At 39.0% G+C, this 14,060-nt stretch overlaps 1 protein-coding gene across 3 annotated transcripts in view; it reads right to left on the bottom strand.

Moving 5' to 3' along the window:
* The window catches only part of LOC129744740 (transcription elongation factor SPT6), a 119,666-nt gene that overhangs the window by 19,754 nt on the left and 85,852 nt on the right, over positions 1-14,060 (bottom strand). For all 3 annotated transcript variants that reach the window (XM_055737446.1, XM_055737438.1, XM_055737429.1), the window contains one exon: positions 10,087-12,438. In XM_055737446.1, coding sequence (XP_055593421.1) covers positions 10,087-12,438 — 2,352 coding nt within the window. The remainder of the gene's footprint in view (positions 1-10,086; positions 12,439-14,060) is intronic.

Below are 14,060 nucleotides of genomic sequence, written 5' to 3'. Positions count from 1 at the left end.
TCAATCTCCCGAACCCTCGACCGATCATACCCTTCCATAGTCAACTACCAGTCGATGAGTCGGAACAAAATGCGCGTTGTCGCTGGTAGTCTGAAGGAAGCAAACGCCATTGCTTGTGACGAGAGGTTTACGATCGAGTACCGCGTTTACGTTCCCGCTCGTGACGTGGAAATCGACGGAGTGGTAACCGAAGAGGGTTTGACCGTCGATGACCTAATGGAATCAGGGGTTGGCCGATTCAAGGATCCTGCTCTTCCAACGGTCAAGGTGTTGGACGCGCGACAATTAAAATCAGCATCTGGCGAGGGCGAAAAACGAAAGTTTTCCCTGTCGAACTCTTTTCGGGTTACCTTTTCCGGCACTGCACTTCCTGATTACGTTGCGATCGGGAAGGTTCGTCTACCTGTGAGACTTTATGTGCCTTCGGTCATGTTCTGCCAGAAGTGCAAGCAGTTGGATCATACGGCCGCCTACTGCTGCAATCAGGCACGCTGCTCTAAGTGCGGGGAGAAGCATGAGGAAGCTTCGTGTACAACACCAGGAGCAAACAGGTGTTTATATTGCACTGAGGAAGCATCTCATGCTCTCTCGGCGTGTCCGAAGTACATATCGCGCCGGGAAAAAATCAAGACTTCTTTGAAAAATCGTGTAAAAATGTCCTATAGAGACATGGTTCTGAAGTCTTTGCCAATCGTCTCAGAGAACCAGTTTGACCTTCAAAGTGACTATGAATCCGAAGGGGAGGATCCATGTGAAGGAACATCAACTGGGCCATTTTCAAAAAATAATGTTTCACAGGCTCCAAAAAGGAAACGCATCACTAAAACCCAAACCAGAGTAGCTGCCAGCGAACTTAATACTAAAAGAAATCCTCAGAGTGGAAATAGTAATTCTAACCCTCCTATTCAAAGTCCTCCGGGTTTTAATCCGTCCCCGAAGGACTTTCCTCCACATTCTGGGAAGTCAAAACCCCAGGCTTTCCTTCAGGATCCAGGCCCATCAGTAGCTAACAGGAATGCAACAATTCCCAGAGAAACTGCATCTGATCCATCGTCAAATGGTTTTCCCAGCTTTTCGGCTGATAGTAAGATGAAATTCTCGGAAATTGTTGCGTTCATCCTGGACTTTTTCAGTGTACCAGCAGGATGGAGGACTATGATTAATATGTTTGTTCCCCTTTTGAGAGAATTCTTGAAAAAGAAAGCTCTCACTATGACCCTCATCGCAGAAGCAATTTCTTTCGATGGATAATTCATCCAATGAGGGGAGAGAAATTGTTTCTGTATTGCAATGGAACTGCAGAAGTATTTTACCAAAATTAGACCCATTTAAAATATTGGTACACAATTTGAATTGTGATGTGTTTGCCTTATGCGAAACTTGGTTCTCTCCAAATGTAGATTTTCTCTTCCACAGCCACAACATAATTCGCCTGGATCGAGATGGGCAAAGAGGGGGTGGCGTTCTTTTGGGGATCAAGAAATGCCACTCTTTCTATCGTATTCCCTTACAACCATCTCCAGGTATTGAAGTCGTCAGTTGCCAAGCTAGAATTAAAGACCAAGACCTTTGCCTAGCCTCGGTATATATTCCGCCAAAGCGTGAGCCGGAACCAATTGGCGAATATTCTTTCACTTCTCCCAGAACCCCGGTTAGTTCTGGGAGATTTCAACTCCCATGGCGTGGGCTGGGGTAGCTCACGTGATGATGATCGTGCTAACATTATTTATGAGCTGTGCGACGACTTCAACATGACTGTCTTAAACAATGGGGAAGTGACTCGAATTAATGGATCCCAAACACAGCATAGTATTTTAGATATTTCTTTAGCTTCTTCCTCTCTGAGCTTGGATTGTACGTTGAAGGTAATCCAAGACCCTCAGGGAAGCGATCATTTGCCTATCCATATTTCTATCACCAGTGGTCGTAGTCCACCCGAAGAGATCAATATTCCTTATGACCTCACAAAGAATATTGATTGGAAAAAGTATGCATCGGGTGTAAGCGAAGCCATCGACTTAATGGACGAACTGCCTCCGGAGGCAGAGTATAGTTTCATCTCCGGGACGATAGTGGAATGTACAATCGGGGCACAGATCAGACGAAACGAAAACTCGACGATCCTGAAGAGACCTCCTACTCCGTGGTGGGACGGTGAATGTTCTCGCGCGGGAAATGAAAAGCGCAAGGCGTTTGTCGAGTTTCGCAGAACCGGATTGCCAGAGAAGTTCCAACGTTACTTGGCCTTGGAACGCAAGTTCAAGAACCTGATCTGGGGCAAGAAACGTGGGTACTGGCGGCGATTCGTGGATGGGTTATCTCGAGAAACGTCTCTGCGCACACTTTGGCAAACAGCACGAAACATGCGTAATCACACTCCCTCGAACGAAAGTGAGGAAAGTTCGAGTCGATGGCTATTAAAGTTCGCGAAAAAGGTCTGCCCGGACGCAGCACCAGCTCTGAAAATATATCGGGATACAGAGAATAGTTCCGAAACCGAGGATAAATTCTCGATGGTCGAACTTTCACTTGCGCTCTGGTCCTGCAACAATTCAGCTCCCGGACTGGACAGAATCAAATTCAACTTGTTGAAGAATCTGCCAGATTCCGCTAAAAAACGTCTATTGAATTTATTCAATAAGTGTTTGGAACTGAACATTGTTCCGCATGACTGGAGACAAGTGAAAGTCATCGCCATACAAAAACCGGGAAAACCAGCTTCTGAATACAATTCGTATAGGCCGATTGCAATGCTCTCGTGTCTCCGGAAATTGCTCGAAAAAATGATTCTCTTTCGGCTGGATAAATGGGTTGAATCAAACAATCTGTTGTCAAGTACACAATTTGGATTCCGTAGAGGCAAGGGTACGAACGACTGTCTAGCATTACTTTCATCAGACATTCAATTGGCGTTTGCCCAAAAAGAGCAGATGGGGGCAGTATTTCTGGACATCAAAGGGGCATTCGATTCGGTGTCCATAGAAGTGCTATTTAGTAATCTTAACTCTTGCGGACTCTCACCAATATTGAATAATTTTTTATATAACCTGTTTTTATATAACCTGTTGTCTGAAAAAATCATGCATTTTAGTCATGGAGAAACCAAAGTTGGACGAACTAGTTACATGGGTCTACCCCAAGGCTCATGTTTAAGCCCCCTGCTATACAACTTTTATGTCCGAGAGATCGATGCTTGTATGGCACAAAATTGCACGCTAAGACAGCTTGCGGATGACTGTGCTGTTCATATCACAGGTAAAACAGACACTCAAATAAAACCTCCTTTGCAAGAAACTCTAAATAACTTATCACATTGGGCCAGGAATCTAGGTATCGAGTTTTCGCCTAGTAAAACCGAGTTAGTAGTTTTTTCAAGGAAGCATTCCCCTCCTCAAATAGAGCTCCTTATGATGGGTAGAACTCTAACTCAATCTCTTAGTTTTAAATATTTGGGTGTCTGGTTCGACTCTAAATGCCTCTGGGGAAAACATATTAGGTACTTGACACAAAAATGCCAAAAGAGAATCAATTTTCTTCGAACGATTACTGGAACCTGGTGGGGTGCTCATCGACAGGACCTCATCAGGTTATACCAAACAACGATACTGTCGGTCATAGAATATGGAAGCTTTTGCTTTGAGTCCGCCGCGAAAACCCACTTGATTAAACTAGAACGAATACAGTATCGTTGTTTGCGTATTGCCATGGGTTTTATGCAATCGACACATACGATGAGTCTCGAAGTATTGGCGGGAGTAATGCCGTTGAAAAATCGGTTCTTCGATTTATCGCTACGTTTCCTAATTCGAAGTGTAACTATGAATCCTCTGGTGATAGAAAATTTGGAAAGGCTTATGAATATTAATCCGCGAGTCAAATATGTAAACAACTATGATACTTTTAGTCAATTAGAAATAAATCCTTCTTTATTAAATTCGGACACGAGTCACTTTTACCCAATTAGCAATTCCTTGATAAAATTCGATCTGTCCATGACCGCTGACATCCGTGGAATACCAGATCATGTCCGACCCAACATCATTCCTTCAATCTTTGCTTCAAAAGTACGTGAAATTGATCCTATGAAAATGTTCTTTACTGATGGTTCTAGAATCGACAACGCGACTGGCTTCGCAGTGTATAATGAGAGCTTTGAAGCTTCGTTCAAGCTTCGAGAGCCATGCTCCGTTTACACTGCTGAGCTAGCCGCTATTTACTGCACCTTGGAACACATTCGCACACTGCCCGTAGACCACTATTTCATCTACTCGGATAGTCTCAGCTCCGTTGAGGCGATTCGATCGATGAAACTGATGAAGCGCTCTTCCCATTTTTTGCTGGAAATTTCAGGGATATTGGGCGCTTTGATCGAAAATTCGTATAGGATTACCTTAGCTTGGATCCCGTCTCATTGTCTTATACAAGGCAATGAGAAGGCGGACTCATTGGCTAAGGTGGGCGCGTTACGAGGTGAAATCTTTGAGAGGATAATAACTTACAATGAATACTTTTCAATACCTCGCACTTTAGCGATTAACGCTTGGCAGTCTAGCTGGGATAATGGCACAAAGGGACGTTGGCTCCATACGATTATCCCTAAGGTTCCGACGAAGGCATGGTTCAAGCATTTTAACTTGAGTCGCGACTTCATTCGAGTGATTTCTCGGCTCATGTCAAATCACTGCCGGCTTGACGCGCACTTGTTTCGTATTAATCTCGCTGCAACCAATGTTTGCGTTTGTGGGGATGGCTACCACGACATCGATCATGTTGTATGGACGTGTGAAAGGTATGGTCAAACGAGGGCTTGGCTACTGGATACCCTTAGGGCCCGAGGTAGATTACCTGGTGTTCCAATTCGAGACATTTTGGCAAACTTAGATTTTGGATATTTGTTCCCAATTTACAAATATCTCAAGCTGTCTGACTCGGTCGTTTAGTCCGCTTACCCACGTAAACTCTCCCCTTGTGTGTTCTTCATTTAATGTCTGTTTTGTTTATTTATTAGTACCACCTCTCATCCAACGGGTTCGACACATTCATGAAGAAAACCGATACCAAACCGTAGCTACCGAAACCACAGCTACAGGAGGCCACCACCGGACCCTAATGGAGCACTGATATCAAAGAATAAACCCTATAAACCCCTTCCTTTTCCCTTATTAAAATTTTGTTTTTTTTTTAACTGTTGAGTCGCCGCGACTATTACGGCCCCCCCTCCCTACTAACCAGTGATACAAAGACCCTCGGCACATTTAAACTTTGTAAAAGTAAAAGGCCTTTAATAAACTAGTTGTAAATAAAATAAAAAATACATTTAGAAAATTCGTTTCAATTCTTGGCGTTACATTCGATAGAACACTAAGCTTTAAAAAACACTTTGAAAACGTTAAGGAGGATTGCCGCAGTCGACTGAGACTGTTATCGGTGATAAGCAGCAGACACCAAAAGAATAACCGGCAGACAATAATTCGAGTCGGTAACATTATAGTGTCATCGAAACTTCTTTACGGAATTGAAATAACCTGTCGCAGTTTCGATCTTCTGGTCTCTACATTGGCTCCCACATACAACACAATCATTCGGAAAGCCTCAGGTCACATGCCAAGCTCGCCAATCAATTCCTGCATGATTGAATCAGGGTGCATGCCATTTCGACTTAAAGCAGCACAAACTGTAGCAAACAGAACTATTGGATTTATAGAAAAAAACAAGCGGGGATGAAGCCCACTTTGTAGAACACACTAATCGAATACTTACGAAAGAATTTTCATTTAACTTACCAACTGTTGCTGAGATATCTAGCGTAAGAGATCGTCGTTGGAACCAATCGTCTCCAAGGATCGATTGGGCTATTAAAAACAAAGTACGCGCAGGTGATAACCCCACAAATATTAAAACCATATTCGATGAGCTGTTAAACCGGAAGTATAAAAATCATGAGAAAATCTATACCGACGGATCCAAGTCAAGTAATGGTGTTGGCGCCGGAGTTTTTTCTTCCACCTTTAAAGTATCCGTCAAGCTTAACGATGCATGTTCTGTCTTCTCGGCCGAGGTAGCAGCTTTGAACATTGCCGTTGAATCTATACCGAACGATCAGTTGAAAGAATCAGTCATCTTCACTGATTCAGCAAGCGCCTTGAAAACACTCGAAACTGGCCGATCAAAACATGCTTGGATAAAGACACTAGATTCGAAAAACCTCTCAAAAATCACCTTTATTTGGATCCCGGGACATAGCGGTATAACAGGTAACGAGGAAGCCGACAAATTAGCCGGCGCCGGATATAACAACAATTTTTGGAAAACAGACGTCCCTGGGGATGATCTTAAGAAATGGGTTGACAACGTAGCAAAGCATTCATGGGAATCGTCATGGAATATGGAGAGGAGCCTATTTACAAGGAAGAACAAGGGAACTATTTCGAGATGGGAAGACCGTGACAGTCGAAGAGAGCAGCGAGTACTTTCGAGAATGCGTGTGGGTCATACCAGAGTCACCCACAGTCACTACGCAGGAGCAGCAAACCAACAACCCATATGCGATATCTGCAACATTTACCTGACGGTCGAGCACATCCTTACAGACTGTCCTGCTTATGAAAATCAGCGTTATGTGAGTCACCTACCAAACGGAATACGAAACATCCTGGCCAACGACAAGGAAACTGAAGAAAAATTACTAGAATTTTCAAGAGCAACAGACTTATTGAGTCAAATTTGATTTACATTAGTATTGGAAATCTTGTAATGCTATTATCTTTCTCATTCAAAAGAGGCGAATGAATTCTAAATTTAAAGTCTCTATAAAAATAAACAAAACAAAACAAACAAACAAACTTTTCCAATAAAAAATTCTTTGATAACGTCATGAACTTTCAAATTAGCAATATTTCACTTCAAAACAATTCAAAAAGGTATTTTCAACATGGATAAAGAAAAGTCGAAGTGATAACCCAACTTTTTTCATATTCCTGTCGTTGTATAAAATCATTCGTCTAAGATGACAATAAACAAATCAATTAGTAAATATTTCAAATTGAAAAAAAACCGGCTATAGTGGAAGAAGTCCCAATTGGCTCAAAGTAAGAAATAAATTGTAATAATTTAAAACATTATACAGATCTCTCATTTTTATATATTTTTTTATAATCCTAAGATTTAAAAAAAATCTAAATTAAAATGCGCGCCTTTTGCCTATTTTTTTTATACATCGGATTATCCCGATCCGAATACATATGGGAGAGCTTATGATAAATTTTAAAATTAGGCCATTTTTTGTTTGTCAATATTCGAATATGTATTCATTTTTCTTTAAACATCAACATACTAGCACGCATTAACAAAAAATTCCGGTCGTTCTTACACCCACCACCCGCTTCGTCGACTTCAAGGCTACTTTTGCCGTACTTTTCAATTTTCTGATCGTCTTCTTTCATTTTACTTTAGAAAACTTCAGATTCTGCTGGTTGGATAGCTCTATTTTTCGAAGCAAAAGCTATGTTCTAAGACTTTAGTACACATCCGCTAAGCAAATGTTTATTCATACCAAACTAAGCAAATGCTTTGGACTTTTGCTTTGATTGATTTCGAGCTAAGTAAAAGCTACCGAAGCAATTGCTAAACCTTATTCATACCACTAATTAGAGTACATTTTAAACCCCCCGGAACGAGGGGCACAAGTGAAAAATTTAATTATAATTATTGAGAAATGTTGACCTTTTCTGTCAATAGATGGTGTTAAGGTTTAGTAAAAGATTGTCCGTTGGCATTTATATGCAAAATTTCAAGAGCTAGGTAACTTGGGTAACTTTGAATATATTATTTTTGCCGTTGGGACAGCCCTAATGAAAACTTCTACAAAGTGCTGGAAGTTTGAGGTTAGATAGTAATTCGGATCCGTTAAGTTTTAGTTGGTCAATTTCCCCGTGAATTTTCAGACAGCTCGCCGAATGTGTGATGATTTATCGAAATCGGGACCGAAAACGTTGTTCCAAAACATCTTCCGGCTAAATGATGCTTTGAAAAAATGGCGTCTCATACTGATTCAGTAGTAGACTGCCGCTATTCGCAAGACTGTCCCATTTGCATTTTCGTCATTTTTCAGTTTATCTCAAAAATCGTTCAAATACAGTTAGTTCTTCAATTTAGATTAAAAACTTTCAAAACTTTGTTCTCAACATATATGAAAAAAATACCAAGTCATGTCTGTCCCATATGAAATATACCCGCAAAGCTGTCCCATATGTCTATTTTTACAGAATGCTTTAAAATTGCTTTTCTAATTTACTTTAATTTTACAAATATTCATACAATGTGTGCGAAAAAATAAGCATTCATTGAAATTACGAAAGTTAGACTAGATAAAACAGTACAGTAAAGTCGAAAATAACAATTTCCATAATTTTTACAAGCTATGATTAGCCTAATGGGTAAATTCCACAAAACTGTTTTTTTCATCTCGCATGAGGCTTATTGAATTGTTCGTTGTAAAACATGGAAAATAGTCAGCTACAAAGCCATATTTTTTTTAGGTTTTTGTCATGCTCTTATTTGCTGCTTGGACTGCCATAAAATCTATGAACCAAAATACGCGTACCTGGTATAGCACACGCGTAGGTCATATTGTATTGATTTTTCTCAATAAATATTTGCAGCCAAAATGCTTCGCATTTTCTGATTCAGCAATTTGTTAGTATTTATAGTCTTTCTAAAAAGATAATCGACAGAAAAACTTTCCAAAAGATGAAGGTATAGGTTGTTTTATTCATGGAACGTTGTTATTGATTTTATTTTTGACCTACTCAATTTTTACGATAAACTTACGTTATCTTTATCTAAATATGTTATAAACATCATTTTAAACTTATTTTCATCAGTAAACAACCAGTAAAGTGAATAATACAGCGCAGATAGAGAGAATCAAATGATCAACTGACAAAAGAAAAGCCAAATATGGGACAGCTTTGCGGGTACATTTAATACGCATGCGAAATATACTCGCAAGGCTGTCCCATCATTATTTTCTCCTCTGCATCAACAACTTCCAAAGCAAAAAAACATTGGACGAAATTCTACAACAATTATCTTAATATCTGTAAAGAAAGAAATAGAAAAGGTAAAGTTTCAACCGAGAAATCCACGAAAGTTTATAAAAATCTTTAAAGCCGTTTTTCTCGGTTCGTTGTTTTTGCATATGGGACAGACTTGCCGGCAGTAGACTAGTTTGACAAACAATAGAGACAAATCGGTGTTTGATGTTTGAATCATAAAAAGCCTTATCAGAGAATATTCACAATAAGCCTCAGTGCATTATTATCTATATAAATTTACACGCCCCAAAAATTACATATTTGTGTATTTTGTTCTACCAGTTATAGCGGAAAAAAATATTCGCTTTTCCTCTTGCTAAATTCCCTGAGCTGTGCGAAAAACAGTACCTACTTGAACTAAAATCGACTTGAAACGATAGTTTTATTTTCGTAGGTTGAATTTGCTTCGGAAAATTTTCGATTGTTTTCAATAGTTATTGTTTTTTGAAGCGTTTAGTGATGGGCGATATTTGATGTATAAAAAAAGTGTTGGTTCCTAATGACCGGCCACGCACAATTTCTTTGTTTTTAACGCATGTATTGTGTCAAATTTGTAAATTGTTAGTAGCTCGATTATGTTAGAAAATGATGTTTTATCGCTGCCGGGAATCACTATTTTGTCAGTCAAAGCACTTTGTTAAAATTTGCGGGAAGAATTTCACAAAATGTATTCTCTCAAGATCCAAAATATGGTTTTGACAGCTCGTTACATAGAAAATAATAAAAAGAACAGTTTCCGTGTTGTTAGATAATTTTTCCTTAAGAAAACATTATCGATACCCGAAAAAATCGAGTGGGCGGTAATAGCGCCACCCCAAAGTTTGATGAATTATTTTGAAAAGCGTACATTTTTCGCGTTCTACTAAATTTTTTATTGAAAGTAGAGCAGTTTTGAAATGTATTGGAAAAGAAAGCGGGAGAAAAACTGGCATGACTGGAATGACATGGTGGTATCTACTTTCGATAGTTAAGTTTTTGAAAATGTACTCACTTTTGATACTTGGCGAACCGGAATATGGGGTTCGGAACGTGTTCGAGGTGCCACGTGGTGTAATTGTAGGTGTCGCCATCGGAATCGGATCCCTGAAATGTTCCTTGAACCATTTAAGAAAAGAGTTAACTGAATCAAATGTTTGCTGTCTGAAGCGATATCCTTCCGGGGTAATGGTGACATATTCATGTTTGAATTTATTACGTGGCAAATAAGAGAGAAGAAATTTTCCAGGGTAATGTTTTGCCACCGATAGAACATAATGAATTTTATTCGGGTTCTTTTTCTTCTCTTCTTTTAAAATTTCTTCGGCTCTCTCTTTCAAACCTCCTTGCGTGTCCTTGAAATATTTGTAATTCAGTAAATCACGCACGTATGACGCCATAGGATTTATATGTCTAGCGATAATTTCATCGAGATCTTCGAATTCTTCATTTCCTATCCACAGTGATTGTCCTAAGCTGAAGTCGTTTTCCTTGCCTTCTTCGCGTATATCAATATGCTGATAAATATCGTTGGCCACTTTCCAGGACGCCGTGAGATGATCAGCGCCTTTACTTGAAGGTCTAACTATCACTTCGCCCTGGTCGAATTCCTTCAACAATTTTAAAGCCTCATTATAAGAAATGTTATGAAATGATGGATGAACAATAACACGTTTTATATAATGCTGCCTCTGTTGTTGCTTTTTGACATCAGATTCTTTTTTTATATCCCTATCTTCGGCTTCTGTATCATAAAATTGATCCTTTCGTGGTCTCCATTCCCCATTTTTATCAGCTAAATCTGAACTTTTTGAAGTGCAATCCAGATTAAATTTTTCAACATCAATTTTTGTTATGCGCACATGAATAGTTTGTCCCATCTGTACGCGCTCCTCGGGGTTTTTAACATGTTTATCTGATATATTTTTAATGTGTATAAATCCAGTCAGCCCATTATCAAATCGCAATCGAACACCCGTAGCTTGACCAGGACACTCACCAGCATCGAAATGATTCCAAACTTCAGATAATTCTGGGAATTCATTTTGCATACAGAAAGGACACTGCCATAAGCCAGTTTCATCATTTCTCACAGGATTGGCTTGATCCAATTGATCACCTTGCGGTTTTCGATGACTGATGCCAGATACTGTAGCCAATAATAGTTTTCCAACATACAGCGTTTCAGGGGTTTCTTTAGTTAAATAATCGAATAACTCTTCCGTAGTTAAGGACTTGAACGGTGTTCGTAGATCTTTGTACCGCGAATTAAGTTCAGCACGAATATCATATAATGTAATACTTTTATTACCAAAGCCCTGTCGCTCTAATTCAACGGCAAAAGCATCGAGATCAAGATCTTTCAAACGTTCTGGTGATTCCAAAATTTCTTCCAAAGCTCCTGCTGGGTTTGCATCTTCATCATCATATTCTAGAGCATCAACTGCCATCTTCCGAGCCCATTCGTATGTTTCCGGATGAACACGGGATCCGTCGAGGACTTCAACGTATGCTTCGGTACTGTCTCCTAAAGAATTTGTATCGATTTTTATAAACCCGGAACAATTGATGAAAACTTTTGGACCCATGTGACAAACCGTGACAAGTTGGGTTCTATTCTCTAATCGTTGGTTAGTTTGCTTCAATACTTTGATCAGTGCTTGTCCTTTTCTCGGGCCTAACCCGCAAATAAACTGCACTAAATTGAGTGTTACCGAATTTTGTACCGTCAAATTCACATCAACACCGACTTCATTGGTGCGATTAATGAACTCTAGATATAAGTTTTCAAGAAGCTCTTCTTTATTCAAATGGTCTTGAAGACTATGATACCGGAGGCATAAAATTTCTTCATCGGCCGTGCATAGCTGAGAAAATTCTACCAAAGGATCCTGCATACGCCTTGCAAGTGAAATTGCTTGTCTTAACAACATTGGATAGTCACGAAAATCGATTGCACCTTTGTTAGAGTTAGAATAAATTTTCGCCAATTCATTATCGACTATTTCCACTGCTATCTCAGGGAATTGATCCTCCTCTACTAATGTTTTGACACAATCTTGTAAATCCTTTTGTATCATAAAAGCATCCCGAGATTCACCACCAACTGCTATAACATGAGGTTTTTTGTTACGTATGAAATCGGTAATTGACTGTAAATCGGCTTCCTTCAATTGCCTTTCGTCTTGCCTGTACGAATTCTTCCGTTTCATCAGATGAGGAATGCGAAGGTAATCTGTTACTTCTCCATCGGGTGAGGTGATAGCAGCGAATGCTGATTGAGTGTAATCAGGAACAAACGCCAGACCCATAACTCGTATACCACGAGAAGTGTCAAAATCATAGTCATCTTCGTCAACTTCAAACGCTAGAAATAAAAAAAACAACATTCAACACATATGAACAATATCCAACATAAAACTTTTTGTGTTTGCGCCTAAGTCCGATGACATAGTGAGTGCGATGCGAATGCGATTCAATGCGGTGAGCCATATTTTAAATGTATGTAAATCGCTTAAACCTGACATACACAGTAAATTTTTGCCTCGGTTTCCAGCAAAAAAAAAATGCTGGAAACGTTCAGCAATCCAAATGTTTGCTGAAAACCAGCAATCGGTTTTCGAATTGCTGAATTTTTCAGCAATCGGTTGGGTTCTTGTCATTTTTACTGAAAAATCAGCAATCGGTTTTCAAATTGCTGGACTTTCCAGCAATTGATCTAGTTTGCTGGAAAATCAGCAATCGAGTTGTCACATTGGAGTTTGTTTGTTTTCGTACGCTTAAGCAAGGTGAGACTCTATTTTACGAATTTGGTTAGATTAATATAATTATTTTTATTTTCCTCTATATTCTAGCAACCAGACATAAGTCAAGGGTGAGTTTTTATTGGACAGATTTCATAAAGATATTAATCAGAACTCTTTTCTCAGGTGGCGAATGATCAACACTTTGGCACAAAGCTGCCACTCCAGGGCCGGTGTTGGAAAATTTAAAAAATAAGTTCTTGGAAATAAATCCAAACATAATTTTAAAATGAAAGAAACAAATTCTTTTTCATTGCTCACTTTTTTCTTTTTTTTCTCAGGGAACATTGCTCATTATAAACACAGGCAGTAATCAATATTTAATTTAGAATTGAAATATAAATTTGGTACTAAATACAGCCGGTTGTTTTGAAAGAAATTGCTGGCTTCCAGCAATCTGGATTGCTGATTTTCCAGCAATTTGAATTGCTGGAAACCAGCATTAACGTTTGCTGTTTTTTCAGCAATTTTAATTGCTGGAAAGTCAGCGGGACAAAAACCAGCAATTCAAATTGCTGGAAAATCAGCAATCCAGATTGCTGGAAACCAGCTATTTCTTTCAATACAACCGGCAGTATTTATAGTATGAAATTTATATTTCAATTCAAAATTAAAGTTTAATATTGGCTGTGCATATAATAAGCAATAAAAACAATTATTTTCTCCCATTTTCAATAAGGGATTAATTTATTTTCCAAAAAAACTTTTTTTTCACAACTTTCTAACACCGGCTCTGGGGCGGCCGCTTTGTGCCAAAATGTTGATCAACCGCCACCTGTAAAAATAGTTTTGATTAGTATCTTCTATGGAATATCTACCTGTACAATAAAAACTTACCCTTGACTTGATGCCTGGTTGCTAGAATATAGAAGAAAATAAAATAATTATATTAATTTAACCTAAATTCGTAAAATAGAATCTCACCTTACTTCAGCGTACGAAACAAAACCAAACTCCAAATTGACAACTCGATTGCTGATTTTCCAGCAAACTAGATCAATTGCTGGAAAGTCCAGCAATTTGAAAACCGATTGCTGATTTTTCAGCAAAAATGACAAGCACATAACTGAATGCTGAAAAATCCAGCAATTCGAAAACCGATTGCTGGTTTCCAGCAAAAATTAGGATTGCTGAACGTTTCCAGCATTTTTTTTTTGCTGGAAATCGAGGCAAAAAATTACAGTGT

Source organism: Uranotaenia lowii, chromosome 1, assembly GCF_029784155.1.
Source record: "Uranotaenia lowii strain MFRU-FL chromosome 1, ASM2978415v1, whole genome shotgun sequence".
Classification (NCBI taxonomy): domain Eukaryota; kingdom Metazoa; phylum Arthropoda; class Insecta; order Diptera; family Culicidae; genus Uranotaenia; species Uranotaenia lowii.
The sequence above is the reverse complement of the archived record's forward strand: the minus strand, read 5'-3'. Positions and strand labels throughout refer to the sequence as shown.